Here is a 26,831-nt window from a genome sequence, read left to right as displayed (position 1 = left end):
GTAGGTCCGACAATGTCACTTCCTTTATGAAAAATCTTCAATCACTTCCCCTGTCTTTAGCATAAATTATGAACTCATCAGTTTGGTATTCAGGCCCCTCTACCTCCATAGTCCAGCTACTATCTACCTTTCCTTAAAAGGCAAGTTCATCTATTACCTTCTTCTCTATGAAGCCTCTCTCTCTCTCTCTCTCTCTCTCTCTCTCTCTCTCTCTCTCTCTCCTTCTGCCTCCTCTTCTTCCTCCTTCTCCTCACAAATTAATCCCTATTTATCTATGCACATTGTGTATCCCCATACTCAAAAGGAGAAATTATTTTTTCCTTTTATTTCAAGTGTTTTTCATTGTGTCTAAATCATATGGTAGGAATTTAATAATTTTAGTTTAATTGAGTTGAGTTGAATAAGGAGATGCACTTAAGTAAGACAAATGTGACTTGTCATTTTTTAGTGTTCAACATAAGCATAGCTTGCAAAGGCATGGATGAAAAAGAAACTGACAATATTTTCCTACTGGGACACAGCTGTAATTATAATGCTTCTCATAATATGAAATGTCTAATTCCTTCATTAGAGAAAAAATCCTCATCAGGTCTCAACATCTTTCCTGGTTCTATTGTAACATCTCTCCTTGAGGTGGTAAGAATAGCCTGGACCAACATGGACTTCTGAGATTTAAAGGATGTTTGCCCTTCTCTGAAAGCAAGGAACCACCACAATCTTCAAATCTCAGAAGTCCATGCAGGTCCAGTCATTCTTACCCCCTTTAAGGGAAGATGTTAGTGTATTATGTTTGTTACTTAGTTGCTAAGCAATAACTATATTTAATCTTCTTCACATGTTAATATTAATGTAATAAAATTGTGCTATTAATATAGTAAAATGATAGAAGTTGACCAATCGTTTTTAAAATGAAGAGAGAAATAGTTAAGACGAAGTAATTATCTTTTTTAAGGCAAAAGAAATTGTCTTTTAAATATAAGTATTTTCACATGAATATTCATTTATTCAAGAAATAATTTATTAAATGCCTACTATGTATAGTGTGTTGTGCTAGATATAATGGTAGGAGTTAGAGGAAGAAAATACACAGATAAAGAAGACATGGTCCCTTGCTTCTTAAATGATTAATAATTCCTATCATCCAACTACTTTATCACATATTTTATATTATTTATAACCACAGGGAAATGATTAGTGATTTGTAAAACACGAAAAGCAAATGATTTTGTTGATCTGTAGAACCAGATATGATCAAAATAGCTTTTTAAAAAAATATTTCTGAGTTGTTCTAGACACATTCCATGCATTCAAAAATACCTCAATTGAATGCTTACTTCTACTAAAATAACAAATATTAGTAAATTCACCTACCAGATTTGCAATGATGTAATGGTACCCTTTAACATGTTTTCCAATGGTAATAACCTGCCAAAGAGAAACAAAAATAATCCCTTAAAAAGTGATTTAAATAAATGATTTAACTTGTGATGGCTTATATCATCAATTATTTTTAGAAATCAAACATTATATTTTATATATCCTCTGATGAAGTCAGCTCAGTGATAGAATACAAGATAACCACTGTGGTGCAGTAAAATAGTTCTACATTTAGACTCAATGGAACTGGGTTCAAATCTTTACCCTCTAATTTATTACATTGTGACATTGGACAAGTCATTTTGCATCTTAGGGACTTGCTTTCTTTATTTTCAGTCTCTAATGATAGATCCTATGATCTTCTACAGGAGCTCTGAATCTAAGTTCCATTGAGGAAAATATGACAAATTTTCAGGCTCTATATTTGCTCTCTTGCAAATTGGAATATAAATGTATTGTTGTTTGTTTAAAATTCCCTTTCCTCTCTCTCACACCCCATTCAGGCCTTACTGACATAGAGAAGGACAAATACTTGTATTTAGTTTTATATCCCATGAAAATGGAAACAGTAGAAAATATTACATTTATATGAAACTAAGAAGTACACATATCAATTTAAAGGCTTCCTAATAACTGTACTTTCTTAAGTATACACAATTAATCTGCATAAAATGTCACAAAACTAGCTACATCTGAATTTCCAGATTGTGTTTGTCCATGTATTCTCTGATTAAAAAAAAACTTGGACACCCCAGCATGTCTTCAAAACTGACAGGTTGAATTTGTGGGAACAGCTATGGGCATAGGAAAATTAAATTCAGGGACCATAACATTTCCTCAATTCTCAAAAGATATTTTTCAACTGTTTATGGTATAGTTTATACAAATATCACTGTTACCAGATGGAGTCATAACCTAAAATAAATTACCTCAAACCTGGGCTGATTTTTCACAAAAATTTGCTCCAAATGTATAGAAACATATTTAGACTCTGGCAAAACATACACTTTTGTGCTGATCCAAATTGTTCCCTTGATTTGATAGCAATTGTGAGGAGATGTGAAAAGAATGAAATGGTTTCCCTTGCTCTAGTTTACACTCTGCATGCCAACAGAAAGTTCACTGTGATTCAATGTAGGGTTATGGGTCCAAGGGCCAAAAAGTTAGATATTAATAGGTCTCTTTTACATTTTACTTTAACAAAGAAAAGACATATCTTTGATTTAACTGATATAGACAATTTCTGGTGTGGAAATTCACTCCACTGGTGCAGATGAGAACTTGTCTGTAGCTTTTAATCTCAGAAATTTGCCTGGGGCATTGCTGTGTTCACATGTCTATCATGTACCAGAGGCTGCACTTGAATCCATGTCTTACTGCCTCTGAAGCTGTCTATCCATCCCTACCATACAGTCTCTGTGTTTTGCAATTTAAAATGATGTTTCCTCAAAACCGCCTATGATGGAGATGATGTAAGTATGAATGAGCAAGCTAAGGCTCATAAGAGTAAAATGACTTCCCCACTGTTGCAAAGCTACTACATATCAAAAATAAGACTCAAACCCAGGGTTCTTTATAATGATAGCATGCTACCTCTCAATGATGAACATGATTGAGATGTGCAGAAATAAGAAAACAAATACCTCAAACACAGACAAAGCTTTCATCTTTATAAGCCAAAGAGTAATACTTGAACCAACAAATAATACAATGGATTGGGGAAAGCACAAGACCAGAAAAGCAGTGCTCTTTAGAGAGCATGCCTTTGACCACAACTTTGATAACAAGGGATGACATGAAAAAGAGGAAATACTTCTCTATAGATAAATGCTTTTTGGTTCCTCTTAAGAGATAGAGTGTATAATAACAGCTAACATTTATATAGCACTTTAAACTTTATAAAACTCTTTGTTATATTAACTCATTTGATCTTCACAACAACCCTATGAGACAGGTAATGCTGGAACCTAAGTCACAGAGATGTTAAATGACTTGTTCTTGTAGCTGTTCAGTCATTTTAGTTGTGTCCAACTCTTTATGATCCAATTTGTGGTTTTCTTGGCAAAGATATTGGTCTGATTTCTTTCTCTAATTCATTTTTACATATGTGGAAACTAAACAAACAGGTTGCCTAGGGTCAAAAAACTAGTAAGTGTTAGAGTCAGGAATTAAACTCATCTCTTCCTGACTCCCAAATCCAGCACTCTATCCACTGTACCACCTATCTACACCTCTCTTTCTTTCACACACACACACACATTTGTATGTCTTTCTGTATATTTGTATGTATATGTATATGTGTATGTGTATATGTGTGTATGCATATACACACATATATGTACACATAGTAGTTATCACAGTAGTTAATCCCTATATATATATATACACACACATTTATACATATATACACATACATATGTGTATTGTGTGTGTATATATATATACATATATATATATATGTATACACACACACACATATGGATAGATGGGTGGATGGATGGATGACCTACTATGCTACCCACTATATATGTATAGTGTTTAGCATAGAAAAGTTGTTGTTGTTGAATTGGCAGGGGTCTTCCTCATTGAGGGATTTCCTATACCATTTAATTCACAGTACCAACACCCTATTCCTATCCCTTAGCCTAGCTAATGAAAATTGTGCTCTATTGAGGGGGAGATTATGAGAAAGCAGAATGTAAAAGAAAGACTATATGTGTATTTATGTGTTGGGGGAAAAAGAATGAATCTAAGATGAGAAGATCTGATCTTCTCATAACAACATTTGCTAACTATGCCTACAAAATCTTAAGAACCTCAAAAAATCAAATCTTTTCTTCTGAGCAGTGAGATAAGATACAAGGTTAATGAGGAGCCTGCATTTTAGTGTCTATGAGGAAAAAGATAATGAGGCTATGAGAACTAATTTTCATTGGCATTTCTTCAGCTTATAACAATTAGTCGCATTATGTTAGCAAGAGACATTATTCTGGATGAAAGTATCATGCCTAAATAGAGCTAAATTATAGAGCAAAGATTTAGAACAGAAGGGACCTCAGGAGTAATTTTGCCGCCCCCAATCTTCATTTTACAAATGAGGAAACTGAGGAACACAGTGATGATGTTATTTGTTTAAGGTCATACAGTTTGGGAATGCCAGAGTCAGGATCCAAACCAAAGGCTTCTAACATTGAATCCAGAGCTGCTTTCACTTCACCATAATAACTAATTTGCAATAAAAAGGATTTAGGTTTGAATCCAATCTCTGACATTTATCAATTATATTACTGTGGGCAAGTCACTTAATCTCAATCATACTCAGTTTCTTCATCTACAAAACAGGGATAATAATAGAACCTACACACAAGGTTGTTGTTAAGATCAAATGAAGTAATATATGTAAAGCATTTCACAAACTTTAAAGGGTTATGCAAATGAAAATAATAATAATAATAATGAAAATAAGTTCTCTACCTCATGACCTACATGAACTAGGAAGGCTATTATGTCTTACAAATAAATTCACAGCAACAATACACCATGCTTTCATGTGAAGAAATTATATTCTTTATTTTTCCCCACCTACAGGGAATTTTTGTACTTCAAAATGCATACTACCATGGAAACCATTTTTTTGATGAAAAGACTAGTGACAGCCCCCCTATGCTGTATGCAATCATTTAGCACAAGGTTTTAAAATGTATTCTGAAGGTGAGTGTATAGAAATATGCATTAAAGCTCTGTCAAATTCCTATATTTGATGCATATCGCTGAACATTCTAGACTCAATAGGTATAATAGGTATGTTGGTGATATTATATATTTATTTATATGTGTGTACATATGTATATGTATATATATGTATATACACATGGATTTATGCATATGTGTATGTGTGTGTGTGTGTGTGTGTGTACATATACAGGGTAGGCCAAGAATCATGAAAAGGATTTTTGGATTTAATAACTTTTTGAAAATTATTTTTCTTTATTTTTGCCATTAATGATATTTGATTTTTCAGACATAATGTAAATTCATTTCCTATAAATACTGCATATGATGCTACAGTATTATAAATTAAAAACAAAAAGTAAAGGACTTATTACATATCTGTGATTTTTAGCCCACCTTGTACATACATATTTATATATATTTGTGCGTATGTGTATATCTATGTATATGTGTGTGTGTATATGTATACATACACATACTTTTACTTGCACAAATATACATATACACATGCATGCATGCATACCTACATACACACATGCTAGGCTCAGCTAAGTTGATAATGCATAGAATTGTAAAGGCATGGTGATTAATGTTTTGCTCAGGGCACTGAAATTTCAAAAGGGTGCTGACAATACCAAATTCCTTTAGGAAGTAGAAACAAAAGAACCTAATACCTAATTAGTAAGAATTATGATAAAGTACTAATATTAGCTTCATTTAGGTTTTCATCAGATCTTTTTGATGATAATTATCTCTTTTTGTAGTCTAGGACGTTACAAGTATTAATATCCAATCTAAAAAGTTATTCTGGTGAATTTCTAATGAGTTTCTAGAATTCTACATTTATATATAAAGAATCCAGGTTGGGGCAGCTAGGTGGTGCAGTGGATAGAGCACCAGCTTGGAATCAGGAGGACCTGAGTTCAAATCCAGCCTCAGACACTTAACACTTACTGGCTGTGTGACCCTGTACAAGTCACTTAACCCCAATTGCCTCACCAAAAAAAAAAAAGAATCCAGGTTAAAAATAATCAGGCATCAAACTCCAGAGCCTAGAAAAAAATGATCAAATTGGACATCTTTCTGTCATACACCACTTTTCCCCTCAAAATCAGTTTGCTTTATTCAGTTATTCTAAATTTAATGGGAGTTCTGATCTGTGTTTCTTAAGGATGGTATGTATTCTCTGTATTCAGTCATTTCAGTCACGTCTAACTCTTTGTGATCTCATTTGAGGTTTTCATGGCAAAGATACTGGAATGGCTTACCATTTCCTTGTCCAGCTCATTTTACAGATTAGGAATGAAGGCAAACAGGGTTGTTACTTGCCCAGAGTTGTACAGGTAGGAAATGTCTGAGGTCAGATTTGAACCCAGCTCTTTTTGACTCCAGGTCTGGTGCTCTATGGATTGATCCACCTAGCTGTCCTAAGTATTGTTATATATCAATTAAGTCTTCATTAACATATATGTTTGCAAATTTTTTTGTGCTTTATAAATTAATGAACCTACTTTTCATTCTCAGACTAAAGAGTATTCAAAAATTATACCCAGAATCCTCTATTAGCAACCTTCTCAATGCCCTATTCCAAACCTACTCCCACTCAGATGGTGTCAGTAAATGATTCATCTGCCGATTCATTCAAGATATTGTACAGTAGTTCTAGCTCTCCCAACCTTAAAAAGAAAATGAAGGAGCAGCTAGATGGCACAGTGGATAGAGCACCAGCTTTGGAGTCAGGAGGACCTGAGTTCAAATCCAGCCTCAGACACTTAACACTTACTGGCTGTGTGACCCTGGGCAAGTCACTTAACCCCAATTGCCTCACCAAAAAGAAAAAAAAGCTTAAAAAAAAAAAGGAAGGAGGCAAATCTTGGGTGTAAGTAGGTAAGGGGTTAGGGCAGGAAGAGGGAAACATCCCAATACTTACTATTTGTCTAACTATGTATGTTTATCTATATGCATAAATTTGTCTTCATGTATGCATTTATTTTGGTTTTTTATTCATCGACCTTGCTCTCAACTAAGAGAAGAGAAAAACATATTCTCACTTCTGGACACATACACTTTTTTCTTTAAACCAGAACAGATGTGTTTATTGAAATGTTAACAGACAACAGAGACTCAAAACTAGTGTAGCACCCACTGGCAATGAGTACAGACTTCACAGGTATTTATGTGCCCACAGGTTCCCCGGTCAGATAGGGATGAAAGGACAATATTTCAGGCAGAAGGTAATAGATTTTATTGTCACCTATTGTGTGCACATGAAGATAACAAACTCTGTTAACTACAAAGGTCTAACCTAAGAAAATACAACACTTCTGCCAACTATTTTGAGCTTGACTCCTACAAGTGACATGAGGTTATTTAGAACATTATTTCTTTCAGTTCCCTAAATAGGAAACTAATGTCCCAAAGCATAAATACAACCCCAGACTCCAAACAATTGACTCCCTTATCACCTATGAGCTCTGAGATACAATGGAGAGCATAGGGGACCGTTGGTTTTAGTCCCATAGAAGTGATGTTTCAAAAACTATCCTCCTTTTACAGAATGGTTTGTTGTTGTTTTTTTGGTGAGGCAATTGGGGTTAAGTGACTTGCCCAAGGTCACACAGCTAGTAAGTGTTAAGTGTCTGAGGCCGGATTACAGAATGTTTTAAAACGTTTCACTGCTATATAGGGGACAGAGGCTAATTTTTGAGACCATCAACTATGGAACAAAAGGAAGAGGACTCAGCTACACAGGTAATTGCTAAAGGTGAGTGTTCTTTTGGAGACCATGGGGTAGAAGGGAAATAGTAGCAGCTTTGGAATCAGAGGCCTCTTCTGAAATTTTATCACCTCTGTGTTCTTAGGCAAGTTACTCAACCTCCCTTGCTCTCAATTCCCTTACCTATAAAATGAGTGGGGTGGCTTTTGACATCTCTTTTTTTCTGGACCTAACACCCTGCAAACAAAGCCTCCTTTTCTGGTATATCTGTTTATTTATACTGTCTATATCTTGAATATAAATAGTAAATTGCTTATTGATTCCCCTAATAGAATGTGGACTCCTTGAGAACAGTCTGTGTCTTTGTCTTTCTTTTCATCCCCGGTGCTTAGCACAATGCCTGACATAAAGGAAAATGCTTAATAAATGCTTGTTGACTGAAAAAATATAATTTAATTTTCATTCTTTAACTGTAGCAGAAAACATTCATAAGCTGGAATTTCCAGTGAAAGATATCCAAATTTGAGAAATATTACATTAAAAAAGACTGAGCATAGGATAAAGACTAGGCATTAAATTTAGATTTCTCGTGGGGGAAAAGCTGCGTAATTTATAACAAAACCCATATTATACTAGGTTTTAGTTAATAGTCAAAACTGGAAAACTGCTATATCAGCATTATCTTAGAGCACCTGCTATTGCCAACTGATGCCATGGATAATTTAAATGATGGCTGATGCTGTGTCACACTGAAGCCATAAAGCAAAAACTGCTGTTCATGCACCACTTCCCCCCACCCCATGCTTGTTCTAGCTGCTGACTTTGCACCAGAATTCCATATCTGGGTGTCATAGATTAAAAAACAATTTAGCATCACCTACTTGGTCTACAATGTCGTTGACTTTGTCACGTTCACAGTCGAGGATTACGCGCCTTTCTTTTTTCACCTCTAGATCTTGAAACAGCGACCGGTAGGTTTCATCTTTCCTGTCATTGTTAATATTGCCTACATTGATAGCAGTCACTTGCCATTTCTTTTCAGCAGCAGAATCCAGGACAGCTTGCAATGTTGATAAGCCTGAGAGGGCACAAATTTAAGAAATACGAATTTAAAAGACTGATAAATTTGAATAACTCAGAATCATGTTATGCAACTTCTAGTTATTGTGCCTCTAACAAGCTTGTTAGATAACTAGATGATAACCCTTCTCTCTTTCTCTCCCCACCTTCCCCAAAAAGATTCATCTGACATCTTTGATAGCATCTGATTGTTCCAGAACCAGATCTGTGAACTAAAGTGCTTAGATGCCACACTACTAAGCAAAGGGGGCATTCTTTGGCAGAAAAGACATATTCATTCTTCAGAGGCAGATGTCTGCTTTATAATATTACTGAACTGTGAGTGCTTTTATTACCCATATTTCTGAAATCAAAGGCCATGATCACCTGTTTCTTTTCTTACTGCTTGAATTGAATCTCATATCTTTCCTATCCTATTTCTAAAGCCCCCACAACACTACTGTCTTGGAAACATCAAGTGAGCTATTGGCAACATGAAAGTCTGTTCAATTGTAAGAGCCAAGGATGGTATTTACCCCATGGAAGCTACTCTATTAAATTCTGCTGTGCTCTACACAGTCATTTCAACAAAGCCTTCTATTATATCATGTAGGAGTTTTGCCTTATTAGATCTGACTCCACAATAAAAGGATACTATGGTGCATAAGTAAAATCTTCATTTTCAAGAGAAAAATCAGTTCTTTCAGATCATAAGCATAACATTTAATATTCTGTAGAGTACCATTTAGTACAAACATGCTTCTTCTATTTCCCAAGTGGAGAAGCATTGTAATCTGTGATATAAGTTTACTGTCAAGCCATTATAATTAGATATCAGATGCTTTCAAAATTTATTACTAGGATTTTAATAGTTCATTTATTCAATCAGCATATAATGTGTGCCAGGGAGGAAAGGATTTAAAAAATGAATAGACAATATAGTTCCTGCTCTTAAGAAGCTTACATTCTACTTTAGGAAAGGATATATCTATAGGTATATCAAAAGAAAATATTTACAAGGAAAATACACTGTAATTTTAGTAGGAAGGGCACCAATAAGAAAGGTGATCAGGAAAGACCACAGGTAGGAAGTAAAAAGAGTTCAACCTTAAAAAAAGTGTTAGAGATGTAAAAGACATAGATAAGAAATAAAAGGAGGAGGAGAGGGAGGAGGAGCGGGGGAGAGGAAAGAAGAAGGAAAAGAAGAGCAGGAGGAGGACAATGATAAGGAGGACAATGACGAGAAGGACAAGGATGAAGAGTATGAGAAGGATGAGGAAGGACGAACCAAAACCACGGTTAGGGGAAGAGCATATGCAAAGAAAGGACCTAAAGATAATAATTGGAATGTTATCGATGGAGCATGAACATGTACTTGAACCATATTGGTGGAAGAAAAGAGTGCACAAAGTGGAGCTAGGTAATGTTTGTATGCAAAGCTAGGTTGCAGTCAGAATTTGAAGATCTCTAAATGACAAAAGTGTAGTTTGTATTGTGGTTTTCAGTGGGGCCCCCCAAAGTTTCATAAACCAGGGCAGTGACATAATCTGAATTATGCCTGTTTACATGATCACCAGGTCTCCTGACAGTGAGAAAGACACTAATTTAGTGAATTAAATAATTATTTCACCCAAAACATAAACCTGCATTCCATAAATGTCACTGTATGTAAATTAAAGTTAAATTAAATTAACTCTATGTAAATTACAGTATAAATCCATTTCTTCTTCATGCCACCCACATAACAAATGAAATTAGCTGGTTATCAATGGTAACATAGTGACCATTCATATAGTTCAATATAGCAATGAAAATGGCTATTAAGCTTTCTATCTGCTTTTTCTGTTGCTTCAGGCCACACAGAGAGAGAGAGAGAAAGAGAGAGAGAGAGAGAGAGAGAGAGAGAGAGAGAGAGAGAGAGAGAGAGAGAACACGAGAACATAACTACTTGGTCTTTGACATCATTTCAACTATATTCAGCAACAGAGAAAACTGTCTTTGGCAGCCAAAATGTGACAATTCTATGAAAAGCCTTCCATGACAACACAGAATCACAGTCCTACAAGACATTGATTAGAAGATTTTGTCTAATTATTCCCCTGTCTTCAGAAAGGATAGAAGTGAAACCATCTCCAAAAGGACATTGTTAATTTTAGTACTAGTGTTTCTGTAAATTGTAGACCTCATTCAGCACAATCATATATATTTCTGACATTTAGCCCCATGCCAGACTTCAATGTAATCTATTCAATACTACAGAAAGAACTTACACACTGTGGAAAACAAATTGCCTACAATTTTAAGATGGTGAAAGAAACCACTATTGGACCTAAATTTCAGAGATAGTATCATAATGTAGGATGTAAGAGAATCAAGCACCATGAGTCCTGATATTAAGGTATATTTTTATAACTTTATGGTCTTTCAGGACCACTAGCAATTAAAATGTATACATCTAGTTCCTGGGTTGTTTTATCAGGTCTAATAAATAAAAAGATGGATAGAATGATTTCACATATACACACACTTATTTGTGCCTAATGACAACAATCTTTAGGGCAGGGGAATGGGAAGGAAGGGGGAAAAAGGGAAAAAAGAAATGATTACTTTATTATATATTTAAAAGAATAGGAAGTTGTATATAATAGTTTTGCAGTTTCATGTGGAATCTGTTATTTTGTTTTAATTCTACTACATTATGGAAATGGTTGTTTTACTTTACAAAATAAAAATAATTTTAAAACATTTTACATATGAACAAAATTCAAATTTGGTCAGAATCAGTCAACTCCTTCCAAACTTTTATGGAGCAAATAGAAAATACAGAAGTTGATTTAAAATTGAAATCCCATTTCATTTAGTCAAAAATCTTCCAGTAAAAGAGATAAAAAACCCTTATGATAGAACATTTTCAACACCTCATAAATTTCACAACTTCACTATGTGTAAATGAAATCTTCCCTGTTAAAATATAAGCTCATTTCCTCTCCGTTCAGCTTCAGTGAAGGAGGAAATAAGTTAGTCATCATGCTTTCTACAATAACTATGCCTATAGTTAAATATAGCTATTTTTCTCCTCTGTCTTCACTTCACCATGTTATAAAGACTAAGTCCCTTTATCTATTTATTTACATGTGAATTTTTGAAATCCTAATCATTGTGGGACTCTCCCTTGATACTCTCTGAAATACTCAAGTCATTCTTTGATTTCATCATTATGGGTATTATTCACTTGCCTATCCTGTGCTAGGAGCATGCTTATATCCTCCCATAATTTCATCACAAGGGCTAAACTCATTATGATTAAATTTTTCCAGACTTTATCTTCATAGGATAATAATGGAACAGAGGATGTGTCTATTGTTTATATCTTTATTTATTTATTAATCTTGTGATTAGTTCATTTCTTTTTTGCTCATACATCTTTTTTATGACATGTCATTCTGGATCTCCTTTATACTTCCTTATTTGTTATGCTCACACTCACTTATATTCCTACTCACAGATTTTCTCAATGATAGTTATTCTCAGTTCTTTGGAGATTATAGAGTACAATGATTCTTGCCCTCAAAGTAATAATTTCAATATACCATGCATATGTTATATCAACAACTGATAAACAATCACTCTTTGAAATAATAACTGGTGTGGGAAATATGTATTACAATTAAAGATAATTTGCCTATTCTTTAATATTAGGCTCATCTGAAGGATTACTAAAAGGTTCCAATAGAGATGTTATTTGTAATAATGGAAATTCAGTGCTATCATCTGACAAGTACGATTAGGAAATTCAAGCACTGAAGGCAATTTGTAAATGGATTTCATCAAGTGATAACTCTGAATATATTCCTTGGCAGTTCTCTCTATCAATGAAAATGTAAATGATGTTTTTTTTTAATCAGTTAGAATCTATTCAAGAAAGTGGCAGACATTCAAACGCATTAGTTCCACACACCAAAAGTCACTAATGGTCAATGCTGGTTCTCTGTAACTTAAATCTGTCATTATTAGAGTGTGTAATTTGTAACTGGAAAAAAATAACAAAACTACCATTTGTTACAGAGCTCAATCTCTACCAGAGTGGTTCATTTTTAAACTAGACTTAAATTAATGGTAAGTAAATGTTCATATTATTAAATCTATATGTAGGGCAGTAGTAGCTGATCCATAAATAGGTGGACTAACTACCATCCTTTATTATTGGAGATGATATTACTGATTCACCGTCAGAGGAAAATATGTTCAAGGAGTGATCTCTTCTCTAGCACCCCCAATAGTGGTGATAGATTTATCATTAGTCATTCAAATATTTCTACCTTGGACAATTCTTTACAATCACCAGTATTCACTTTTCAAGATAGCTGGGTCAGGGGGCATCTAGGTGGATAAAGCACCAGCCCTGGATTCAGGAGGACCTGAGGTCAAATCTGAGCTTAGACACTTGCCACAAGCTGTGTGACCCTGGGCAAGTCACTTAACCCTCATTGCCCTCTCACAAAAACAAAACAAAACAAAACAAAACAAAATAAATAAATAAGTAAGTAAAAGATAGCTGGGTAGGGTTAAGGTTATAGCTTGGGGCCAAAGAAAGTCAGGAAAGCTAACTTCCAATAATACTCAAACCTGTGCCTATAACTTTTTTTTTTCAGGGCAATGAGAGTTAAGTGATTTATCCAGTGCCAAGAATCTGAGATTGGATTTGAACTCAGGTCCTACTGAATCCAGGGCCAGTGCTTTCTCCACTGAGCCACCTAGCTCATTTCATCCCTGCCTTCCCATTCCCCCCCCCATAACTTTTCTTACCTGGAAAATGAGGTGATTGTACTAGATTGTCTACAAGGTTCTATCTCCTTGCTCTCTCTATACATGTTCCTATTATTCTCTGATTCTGTGACTTAACCAAAAGTTCTAAAAGTACTAGAAAAACATGATAAACAGGAAGTACTTAGCACCCAAAGTATGTCTTAAATATTGCCAGGGAAAATTAACTTATCAATAAACCCATTTTATAATTCAGAATGCAAACTTCTGTTGTTATTGTTATTGCTGTTGGGTTTTTTGTTTGTGCTTCATTCTTGAAGAGAACCATGACATCTGGGCGATGTCATGACTTGCACTAAATTGGACTTGAGTGGGGGAGGGCTGTGCAATGTCATCAACCTCACTCTCTTCTCCAGAGACATCTGGGTCCAGTGGCAAGATATATACCATGAAGACTGGAGATGGCCCCAGATGTTTAAGGCAATTTTGGTTAAGTGACTTTTCCAGGGTCACATGGCTAGTAAGTATCTGAGTTAAGATTTGAACTCAGGTCCTCTCAGCTGCAAACTTCTGTAGGATTGGGTCAAAGGATCATGGAACTAGACCTCTAAGAGAATGTTTTCATACTCAAATGGAAGTGGGGATGGCTAAACTATAGGGTTGACTGTGGTCTTCATGTTGAATTAGAAAAAATATATAAACATTAGCTATGCTCTGTTATTTTTTTAAATTTATTTAAACTATTTCCCAATTACATTTTACTAATTTCTGGCCACATTTAGGAGAGTTGCTTGTTGAACTTGAAGCTAGTGGTAGGCTCATGTTTGATACTTTTGCTCAGAGGGACATTAAACGTCATCATGTCACCCTTTGATCCACCAATACCACTGCTAGGTCTATGTCTAAAAGATATCCAAAAACAGGGAAAAGGACATATTTGTACACAAGAATTTAGAGCAACTCTTTTTGTTGTGGCTAAGAATTGGAAATCAAAGTCATGCCCATCAATTAGGGAATGAAACTCTAAATTTTAAACAAAAATATTTGGGGTTAATTTTAAAGAAGTAAAACTATTGAACTATTTAATTTTACAGACAGGAAAACAAAGTCATAGAGAATTTATATGGTAGACCCAGGATCACGCAACTTGTCTGTGTTTCGGGGGATTAAATCCTAGGCCTTTGTTACTTCAGGTTTAGCATCCTCTACACTCAAATAGGATTTCTCTCAAAATCTATTATTATGTGGATTCTTGATAAAACTTGGAGTATGGTATACATGGTAAAGTGGAAAGTGATTGATTTAGAGTCAGAGGACTTTGATTTTAATCCTAGCTTTGCATCTTAGTCTTTGTGTGATATCTTTGGTACCCTTTCCTTTTGTATAAAACAAGGGAGTCAGAATAGATGACCTTAAATGTCTCTTCCAGTTCTATTTTCTTTTAATACTAGGATCATAATTTTAGATCATCAAAAAATATTGATCATCAACTCTAGGATTTATATCCATTCAGAATAGGTATGAAACTAATAAGGATAACATCATATGTCCACCATATTGGAAATGACTCTCTCATCTGGACGCAAAGCTATTTAATGGACCATATTCCAATTTGTTATTGATAAACCCTTTTCAGTGAATTCCTGAGATTAATAATACCATATGAAAATAATACATGCAGAGTTGTAACTCAGGCAAGGAGACCAAGACTTAGTCCCACATTGCTAAATTTTTGTAAGTACTGACTATAGTTGTACTCCTTCAGCAAGGCAAAACAATTGAGCCCAACACATAGTTAGATAATAATTATGATACATTGGTAGCTAAACCAAAGTCACATTTGGAGGCACTGGGATTTATCTATCAAGACCAGGTGAATTGTTGGTGGTGATCTTTTTTTTTTAATTGGTCTACTTTATAGTCTTAGATCATGATAAAATGTTTACAGTGATTCTCATTCCAGCTTCTCTTACATTAAACATATTCATACATACCATAAACTTTATGGTTATGAATAGAAATTATATACCATATATAGCATTAAGAATCCTTACCTAGACACTATAAAAATACAGTTTAGTGAATACTGTTTGGTTCAAATCTGTGGTTTTTATCAATGTGAGAGATTCCTGGTGCAGAAAATCTCTTTTTGGTATTTAAAATCTTAAAGAGTTGCCTGGTTTATTGTGGTTAAGTGATTTAGTCACAGTAACACAGAAATCATGATCATACTACATTTCAGAAAGCAAGACTTTTATGTATGTTTTTCTGACTTTAAAATCAGTCCCTGCTTTCAAAGAGCTCACATTCTAATTCACTATATTTTGCAATGCCAGAATGAGAGGAAACAACATGAACTTTGAGTTAAGGAGAAATAGTTTAATTTTTCCACCTTGTTTGTAATAAATTACATGATGAATATAAGAGATATTTTCAAAATTTAGATAATTTAATTTAATGGATAGAACTATCTCCTTTCTCTCACTCTCTCTCTCTTCCCCAGAGTATAACATGTAGTACATAGTAGACACTTAATAAGTATTTATTGAATTGTCAAATCTTAGCACTGTAATGAGTTATTTAGGGAAATGATTATTTTAGGGGATAGTAAATCCCTAAGGTTTTAGGCTGATATCAAAGAGCACAATCATATGCCCTTGGTGTCATTGTCAGAGATAATGTGACTGAAAGAGAATAACGATTGCCATGCTATATTTTTCCTTTCTGTTTAAAATAGGTGCTTAATACAAAAACTAGCTTTCTCATCTGAAATGTGACCCAAAGGAAAAGGAAGCAAAAAGAAAAAAGCTATGACTTTTAAGAGACAACTCATTATATAGAGGAGGTCAGGCATTCCCCTATTACTTTGTAAGAGTCCTTAAAGATATACTTCTGAGAAAGGTTTCAGAGATAAGACCCAGCATCATAATGCTCAAATCAAAATTTATCAAAAGCTACTTGACAATATCTTTAGATTAAGTTAAATGCTTTTAATAGCACTTTACGATATGATTAGTTTCAACATCCTTCTGTTACCAAATGTACTTGAGCTCAATTGTATTTGCAGATTTAGATGGTTTTAAATTTTACCACTTAAAACTTTATTTAGTATTTCCAGAAGAGAAGGTGCTAATCTGTCCAAGTAAAGGAAGACTCTAACCAAAAGTTCCCAATATGAATTTTTAAAATAATGAATAAGGCCATGTAAGAAATGTCATGAATCCCTCCATTATTGTACTCAATTGCCTGAGTTCAACTTCACAGCTGCCAAAGCCTTCCAAACCCTACTACACAGTGAGGTTTTTCAGGCTTCAGAGAAGAAAAAGGAGTTGTCAAAAAGCAAAAAGCAGGACTGAGGGGAAAAACTCAGCAAATGCTGAGCTATATAAATACTAGCCTCACATTTGTAAGGTGACTGCTTCAGAATAATTCATCACATTGAAATCAACATTTGCTCTAAATGCTTCCATATATTATTCCATCCCATGTGAATAACAATATTCTTCCTTCCCAAAGCAGAATGAGAAATTTGCTGACACAAACACTATCATTGAGTTAATGTTCTGGTTATTCACTGGAATGTTATCCTTCCCAGGCCCAGAATAATATTGGAGAATCCTATGTGATTCCTTAACAAAATACTCCTGAGTCAGTGGAGAATGGCCCATGTGGTCAACTCATTGATCAATGGAGAATTGAGAGGCATATACCATCTTTTCTGCCCTTGCTAGATGACTAGACTCCCTATCTTGTGTCAAGAATCTTTTCCACCTTTTATTTGTAATTGTTGATGTTCCAGAAGTCTAATCAACAAAGGAAGGCTAATAGGGTGCTGTAAACATTTGTAAAAACCTCCTTGTCTCATCTGACATAGAGATTTGACTTGGCTTCTATCAGAACCAAGACTCACTAAAAAGGACAGAGGAACTGCAGGGGCCAGATTTAATATGTGGAGAGTTAATTGGGTGGCTTGCTGTAACATTGGGGTTCATAAAATAATGAGGGACCTCTAGGTTCAAAACTTCCTCCCCTCCAAACTGCCTTTTTAGTTACTTCTCCCAGGCCAATAAGAAAGGAGCTTAACAGCATCTTTTCCACAAACAAATCAGGTTTTATTAATGGGAATAAAATACACATCAAAGGTGAAATTAATAAAGTCAAGGACAATGGGATAGGGAAAAAGGAAAATGGATAATCCCCCTAACTCTAACAAAAGCCTATATAATCCCCAAACTCACTTCCAGCTCAGCTAATTCAAAGAGCCAGGCTCGTTTTAGTAACTCACCACCTGGGGTCCATAGTTTCAATGGGAAACAGTTAGGCAGTCAGGGCCCACAGGACAAACTGCCAGGAAAAACCTCTCTCTCATGGGCTCCCAGCAGCTCACTGATGGGAAAAAGACCAAGCTTCCCTCAATGTGCATTTAATCTCCCTCCCCCAAAAGGGAGGTCCTTCAAACTGCCTGTGGAGAGTGGTTCCTCTGCTGACATCAGCAGCATATTCACTCAGGACAGGACAGGTGTGGCCTATGTCCAATCAGCCTGCCAAATCCCATTATTTTACTATAGAACCAAAAAGAAAAACATTCCCAAATTATTCAAATTGCACTATCACAATGATTTAGGGTTGTATACAAATAAAATTTTCACTAGAATTCTTCCCTTAAATAGAATTATAGATAAATATAAAGTATGTCTGTGTGTGTCTGTATGTGTGTATAGGTGTCAGGAAGATCTAAGTTTAACTACCAACTCTCACATACATATTGGATTACAATGCTGGTCAGGTCAATTAACCTCTCATGGCTCCAGATAACTTGCAAAAATTAAAGGCTCCCAAGCAGATAGAGCTTTTCATTGGGAGCTCTGTATGTAAATAAACCAGAAGTTTGTTATAAAAATGTATACTTGGAGTCCATACCCTATCATGTACTTCTTTGGTACCCCAAGATACTTAGGAAATCGGGGAGGGAGAAGGAAGAGAAAAAGGGAGAGAAAGAGATGTCTATCTATATATGCATATATATGTATATGCAGGTAGAGAGAAATTAATAGATATAGGTATAAATTGTGTCTATGTATAGGAGTGCACATGCCTGAGTTCATGTGTATATGTAGCTATATGTGTATATTATATGTTTATCTATGTGTATTAATAAATGGAAATATTCATATAAATAATTTAGAGATGGGAAAATAGAAATATTACACTGTAATTAATTAGAGATAGAGAAATAGAAATATATCATATATTTATGTAGATATAGATGAGAGGGAGGATAGTGCGGGTCAAAGAGAGGGAAAAGGAGACATGCAGATATATATGTCTATACACTCATGTATGCATACATACATATAGGGATCTCTATAGCTATATTATATATGCAGATGTATATGTTTCTATGTGCACATATACATGTGGAGGACAATTATTTTATCAGTGCAGAGGGCTGCCCAAGTTGGAAATTCTCTTCACTGATACAGCTTAGCAACTCCTCTAACAGTCATGGTCTTCTAGATTTCCTTAGGGAACTGACAGGTAAGACACAGTTATTATGTGCCTGAAACAAGACTTAAATTGAGGACTTCCTGATATTGAGACCAATTGTCCACTATGTCAAGGCTCCATTCTAAGATATTCTTAGATACTTATACACATAAATGCATATACACATGAAATACATGTATACATACATTTATATATTATGCTTATTTGAATTTTATACAAATATGTCAGAATTAGCCATCATTTTATTCATTAATGAAAAGTATTGTCTGGTACTATATAATATCCAATGTTCAAATATCTGCAACATTTGGGAACATTCCGAGTATTTATAGGTTGGTTGTTTTGAGCAAAATAACCAACTGACCCACTGTATTTTTTACTTTGTGTCAAAATGCTTCATCATTTTATAGAGAGTTATAATAATAAACCTAAATCCACAGATTTCCTATTAGGATTCCCCCCAAAAAATACCCAACAACTGTGAAATGGATATAAAATTAAAATATTAGTTCCCTATGATATTTATCCTTTGCCCCCAAACTATACAAATTAACATACACCATTGAGTCTCTATAACATAGAAATATGACCATAAATGTCAGGCAAGCTGTGCTCACCCCAACCCAACAAAATCAATGGCATCTTACCTCTATCACTGTCATAAAGGTATGCAAATTTGTCCCACTGATAGTATTCAATCAAGCTAAGAAGAGCTCCTTTCAGGTCAGGTCTCATTTGAATGACAAATGGATGCGTTCCATCTGTTGGGAAGCTGGGAGTGATGAAGGAGACGTGAAGAGTTCCACAAAAGGATGTAATGGTATTTACAGACTTCTTGTCATAAAATCCAAAAATAGCATAGACACCTCTTGAAAACTGGGAGCAGACTGGGAGAGAGAAAGAAACACAGAAAGAGAGAGATTAAACTTTCCAGCAATGTGCTTTGATTTGTTTGAAATATAATGCTCAGCATATTGTGATGGCACAAACCTGTAATCCCTTCTACTGGGACATTGAGAATAGAGGATCACCTGAGATCAAAGTTCTGAGCCCCAGGATGGAGAAACCTAATTGAACATCTACACAAAGTTCACAACAAAATGGCAAATCCCTGGGGAGTGGGGGACTACCAGTTTCATGATAAGGAGCAAAGTAGATAGGTCAGAAAGGGAACAGGTCAAAGGTTCCATACTGATCATCCATGGGATTGGGCCAATGAATGACTACTATATCTCTAGCCTAGGTAAGACATAGTGACCCAGTGGCAATTTTTTTTTTAAATTAAACCTTTGGGGCAACTAGGTGGCACAGTGGATAAAGCACTGTCCCTGAATTCAGGAGGACCTGAGTTCAAATCCAGCCTTAGACACTTGACACTTGCTGCTAGCTGTGTGACCCTGGGCAAGTCACTTAACCCCACATTGCCCTGCCCCCCCAAAAAACACAAGAAACAAAAAATTAAACTGTTAATGCTGATTGTAAGTTATATATAACAGAAATTCTCAGTTTCTTATATATTCCTCTTTCTCCAATTTTATCATATATAAGAAAATACCCATTTCACTTGGTATTTATTAAGTTCACAATAAAAATATTAAATTGAATGTTCATATATTAAACAGAATAATTTACATAATTACAGAATATGCATGTTTCGGTCAAAACTTCATCAATAAAATATTATTCTCCATATCAATATATTGAGTACCTGGCTAGATGTTATAAAGGAAAAAAGGATGGGGCCTAGACCTCATTAGTACGAGGAACTTTCAGATGAGGAAGCTCCCTCTCTCAATGCAGGTCTATACCTTCTCTGAAACTTCTATTCTTATAAAGTGGCCTACCATACCAACAGGTTAAGTGACTTGCCATGGGTCACATAGTGAGTCTATTTCAGATAAGGTCTTGAACTCATGTCTTTCTGGCTCCAAAGCTAGCTGATTTGTCTACAACACCATGATCCCTACTTAAATATGGTCCCTATTTCCAAGGTCCCAACTTCCAAGAGCATATAGTTTAATTGAGAAGGAATGCAACAATGACAAAATATCATGGTTAAATGGCATAATACTAACTGTAAGTAAAATAAAAAATCAGAGAAGGAAAGGGTCGACAGATATTGTAGTAATTTACACAGGGAAAGCTTTTTTTAATGGGAGGATAGGGTCAGAATGAGGCCTTAAATGATGACTAAAATTTGGAAAGGTGGAGAGGAGGGAGTGCATTCCTAACAGGGTGATTAGTATTACTATGCCAGTAGGTTATTAAGTTAATAGGAAAAAAATATTCTAAAAATGAACATAATATTCTTCCATTTATCCAGTTGTCTGATTTCTAGTAAACTTGATCAATCACAGAACAAACCAATGAAATTTGAGGGAAATAAAACTTCTAAGTAGCATGGAAGAGAATTGTCACAAACTCTAAGCAGGGGGATTAGGTTGATAAAACAGAAACTTTGATAGTCATGAGAAGTGACAGTTAATAGCTAGGCATGAGCTGGAAGAAACACCTACTTGGAAATACAGCAGTCAAGGGCTACTTAATGTAAAAAGCAAGGAGCCTGAAGGCCTTCATAGGTCCTAGAGGCATCTCTATAACATGCCATCATTAATACTAAAAATTTAGATCCTTTTCCTTAAAAAACCCAAATGTTTCATATCCCTGGTTTGATAGAATACAGAGATATTAAATAGATTTCAAAGATTTGCATCAGAACAGGTCAAATAAAACTTATATGTATAAGTTTTAAAGATATGTAAATTTATCAATTTAGGAATGATTTGTATTTTTATAAATTTGACTCAATTCTTTATATATTTGAGAAATGAGGCCTTTATCAGAGATATTTGTTTCAAAAATTCTTTCCCAGTTTTCTACTTCCCTTGTAATCTTGGTTATATTAGTTTTGTTTGTGCAAAAGCTTTTTAATTTCATATAATCAAAATGATCTATTTTCAGACAAAGAAATAAAAAGTTATAATCATATGAAAAATGCTCTAGATCACTACCGATCATAAAAATGCAAATTAAAATGACTTTGAGGTATCCCCTTACACTGATCAGAGTGGTAAATATAACAAAAAGAGAAAATATTAGATGTTGGAGGGGATGTGTGAAAGCTGGGACACTAATCCACTGTTGGTGGAGTTGTGAAAAGATCCAAATATTCTGGGGAGCAATTTGGACCTATGCCCATAAAGCTATAGAAATGTGTATACCCTTTGATGCAGCAACACAACTGCTACGTTTATATCCCGAAGACATTGCCCAAAAGCGAAAAAAGACCTATTTGTACAAAAAATATTTATATCAGCTCTTTTTGTTGTGGGTAAGAATTGGAAATCAAAGAAATGTCCATCAATTGGGGAATGGCTAAACAAACTGTGGTATATGATGTTAATGGAATATTATTATACTGTAAGAAATGACAAGCAGGATGACTTCAGAAAGGCCAGGATAGAAATATATTAAATGATGTATATTGAAGTGAGCAGAACATTGTGCACAGAGACAGCAATATTGATGAAGAACTGTGAGTGATTTAACTATTCTCAACAATGTAATGATCCAAGAAAATCACAAAGAACTAATTGTGAAACATACTATCCACCTCTAAAGAAAGAACTGATATAGATGGAACAGACTGAAGCATGTTATTTTTCACTTTCTTTCATTTTTCTTTTAATCAGCTGTTTTAAAATCTCATTCCATGCTCCTTAAACTTACCTTAGTTTTCTGACCTTTCAAGAATATGTTCATATCACTGGTATTTTCTACAGTGAAATACCACATTACATTCCTTCATCTCATCTTTCATCACTTATCTTCCACATGCTAAACTGGCATTTCTATGAAATAAGATAATCTTTCTTCCACATCACTTATATTGTATAAATTGAAAGGCAATGTAGATAAGATAGACCATGGACGTGCCCTGGAGTCAACAAGACCTAGAGCCAACTCTTTCTTTTTTTCTACATTTACTACCTGTGTGATCCTAACAATTCACTTGACCTCCCAGCCTTGATTGTAAGTTGCTGCAAACAAGTTGATTTGTATTCAAGGAAGGAGTATCTAAATTGGGACTTTCCTTTATTTTAATGAAAACACAGGTCCCTAAGACTTAATATCCCCAACGTGTATCTATATCAGCACATATGTACATATATATGCATATATATGAATATACATCATCATGATTTTCCTACATTTTAATGAAATCACAATTCCTAAAGACTGACACTCAAATTTAAGTCGAAAAAGAGATAGATCAATCTTTTGGGGCTGTCTTGTGAACCTATGATTTCATCAAAATATAGGGAAATCCTGATAACATATACACATCCATGTGTGTATCTATATGTATGGGCATAAATACACACATATACATATACGTTTGAATATTTTTAGAGAATCCAAGAGAGTTCTTTGTTATTTAAACCAATTTCTATATTATTTACTGTCCATGATTTTGTATGGATATAATACTTTTGGAAATAACTTTTGAATGCACTTATGTTAAGTGCTAAAATTCTAGCTAAACTGTCTAAAATATCTAATGAGTGGTCACCAATAAGTTATAAGCTTTAGCAAAAGTTAGGCTTTTAAGCATTTATTAAGGAGAATAAGAATTTGGTAAAGAGAGAGAGAAATTCATCTATCTATTAAAGGGAGAGTGCATTTCTAGCTCCCTTCTCTACCATCATCCCCAGGAAAAAGAGTCAGACAGAGCGCTAGTCTCTTCCTTCTTCCTCCCACTACCCAATGTCACTTCCTGATGCCAAAGAAAAGACTCCTGGTCTTGCCCTCAAAGACCTCCGCTTCATGGGCGGAACTCTTCTACAGTAAGTCTCCAGCAGGTGGCGTCATTCCAATCGTTACAGTTAAGAATATTCATCGGGGCAGCTAGGTGGCGCAGTGGATAGAGCACCAGCCCTGGAGTCAGGAGTACTTGAGTTCAAATCTGGCCTCAGACACTTAACACTTACTAGCTGTGTGACCCTGGGCAAGTTACTTAACCCCAATTGCCTCACTAAAAAAAAAATATTCATCCTTCACAAAGATGAAAAAACATTAATTATAGGTATGATATTGGATAAGACATTTCATCACTAAATGACACAGTCAACTTTCTGTTAAGTTGCAACAGAGCAGTTTCTGATCTATATTTATCAAGAGAGTTTCTACCTATGCATAGTCTTATATTTGCTGAAATCACAAATCCTTAAGCCTCACCTGAGTGGTGTGTGTATATAAACATACACACACACACACACACACAAGATAGTACCTTGTGATCTAACATGTAAACAATTCCTTGCTTATTTATTTCCACTGTGTGGTTTGGATGTAACGTTTAATGTACTTGGTGATGGTATTTATCCTTCATATAGATGAAACAATCCTTTATCATTGCCTCCAAGGTAAGTCCTGTAGTGGGACCTCATTATGTATATGTCTTATAGAATGTTCAGAAACTAGCAATTCCTTCTGTCACAGATAAGGAAGCCCCTGGCATATAATTCTCACTAGTTCTGTTTCCTTTCATTTTTCTCCACAGTCTCCTCATTTTATCTTGGCATTCTATAGGAGTGGTAGGCAATTTGTTTTATTAAAGGCATATTTCCTTCTTCACATCATAAGCCAAATAGCTTATGCAGTACACATCTTGATAAAAGATGCCATTCTTTTTTCGGCTATATTAAATCTACCCTGCTTTTTAATACTCTGTCACATTTCAGCCTCTTTCACCAATCTATTGGCAATGTTTTTGTTTTGTTTTGTTTTGTTTTGTTTTTACTATGATCTTTTGCCACTTAGGCAAGCTTCAGTGATTCCTAGTGGATAGCAGTCCTCTTGAGAAAGCCACAGCTACCAATTCTGTTTTCATATTGCTGTTTTCTCACACTGATTTGCATTAGTACCCTCTTGGGGTTTGTCCAAGATAAAAGTCAACTCTTATTTCAGTGCTGGTAGTTCAATTGATTGTCTATCTTAGGTATTTTTAGCCCTGCTATTTTTTTTGTAACATTTGTTCATATGCACCACTCTACCTCAAAATGACAAAGTTATTGAGTATTCTATTGTGAACAAAGTAATAGGATATTAAGGGGGAAAGTGTTTTCCTTAGATTTCTGGTTGCTTTATTTTACAGTCTCTTTTGTTTCTAGTTTTAAATTCTAAAATTATGGTCTAACACTTTATATTAGTGTATACCATGTCTCCATTGAAGCTAAGGAATTGAATACAGTTTTCAATAATTAGTCATTTTTTTAACTCTATATAAATTCTAAATTATTTTTCCCTTTGAAATCAGTCATTGAGGGATGTCAAACTTTAAAAATTCCCATTTATCTCCAATTATAATAGTTCTCAAAAAGTGAGTTTTTGTTTTTGTTTTAACCAACATGACAAAACATGTAGAAGAGGCAGCCTTATGATAAGGGTAGAGAGCTAGCCTCAGAGTCTGAGAGACTTTCATTCAAATCCTGCCTCCAGCACACATTGAATGTGACAGTAGACAACCTCTCAGTGGCCCTAGAAACTCTCTAAGACAATAAATTATTGAGCAGTTGCAGATCTACATTGATAAAAGCAATTTCCTCTTAGAAAACCGCATATACCAATGGTTCTAAAAGTGAGGCCCAAGGATCCTGGGTTCCTCAAGACCCTTTTTGGGGATGGTTGAAAAGTCAAAATCCTTTTCCTATTAATACTCATGTTCATATTAATTCTAAAGATAGATATAATCAACATAATCAAAAATTATTGGGGAGAGCATGTTCAATTATTTTAAGAGTTTAAATGAGTCCCAAGGCCAGAAAGTTTGGGAAACATTTGTACACACCAATTAAATTACATTTTTTTTTAATTAAGAAAAATTTACCTTAGAAATGGAAATGAATGTTTCCTCTCAAAGTTGTCCCCTTGAGAGGCTATGCACATATTCCAATGATGATGGCATTGCTCAGATGTTTTGGGGGAATGAATGCCTCTGAAAAATTTTTCTCAACATAGGATACAAGTCACATAGAAAACTCAGCTGTGAAGCTGGAAGGGACCTCTCAGAGCCTGCTATCCAAAACATCAGCCCCACTACTTCAGTATCACAGCTTTTGTTTGCTCTTGTTATTGTTTTCATTCATACAATTAAACAATGTTATTAGCCGGTTTGATGGCCCATTTTCTTTAAAGTCCTGGCTGCAAATCATTTCTGACTATTTCTAGAACATAAAACACATCGTCACAGTATGAAGACTGCACCATTGTGGACTATCAGAAGAATGTCATACATTCTGAAGGCAATCTTAAAAGAAGGATTCTGAACGCATGGTGTATAATGGCATCATCATAAAAGGGAGAGTAAAGTCACCCAGGACAATGACTTCAAAGGAAGTAGCATCCATTTGGATATATTGCTTCTGTTGTGCTTAGTTTAAAGAACACAAAATCATCCATGTTACCTAACTTGTATATAACTTCCTGGGAGGCAGGGCAGTGGGATAGATACTCTTTCAATTTCCCTTTCGAGTCTCAGTCTATCCAATAATCCCATAGAGCAATTTAAGGAAGTCAGGGAATGATTGTACAGATTAGTAATATAATTGTATTTATGTCTAGAGAAACACAATCTCAGTTCTAATCACCAAGGAGTAAAGAGGCTTTCACTGAG

At 34.9% G+C, this 26,831-nt stretch overlaps 1 protein-coding gene across 6 annotated transcripts in view; it reads right to left on the bottom strand.

Moving 5' to 3' along the window:
• Positions 1 to 26,831, bottom strand: part of GRIA2 (glutamate ionotropic receptor AMPA type subunit 2) — a 189,834-nt gene that overhangs the window by 78,381 nt on the left and 84,622 nt on the right. For all 6 annotated transcript variants that reach the window (XR_006353611.1, XM_043971832.1, XM_043971829.1 and 3 more), the window contains exons 3-5: positions 19,804 to 20,043; positions 8,707 to 8,903; positions 1,372 to 1,425 (exon numbers count right to left, since the gene is read on the bottom strand). Coding sequence is in view for 5 of the 6 variants with exons in the window: in XM_043971832.1 (XP_043827767.1) it covers positions 1,372 to 1,425; positions 8,707 to 8,903; positions 19,804 to 20,043 (491 nt within the window). In the remaining variant the exon portion in view is untranslated. The remainder of the gene's footprint in view (positions 1 to 1,371; positions 1,426 to 8,706; positions 8,904 to 19,803; positions 20,044 to 26,831) is intronic.

The sequence above is a fragment of the Dromiciops gliroides genome, chromosome 6 (assembly GCF_019393635.1).
Source record: "Dromiciops gliroides isolate mDroGli1 chromosome 6, mDroGli1.pri, whole genome shotgun sequence".
Lineage (NCBI taxonomy): Eukaryota > Metazoa > Chordata > Mammalia > Microbiotheria > Microbiotheriidae > Dromiciops > Dromiciops gliroides.
This window is presented reverse-complemented; position numbering and strand designations above follow the sequence as displayed.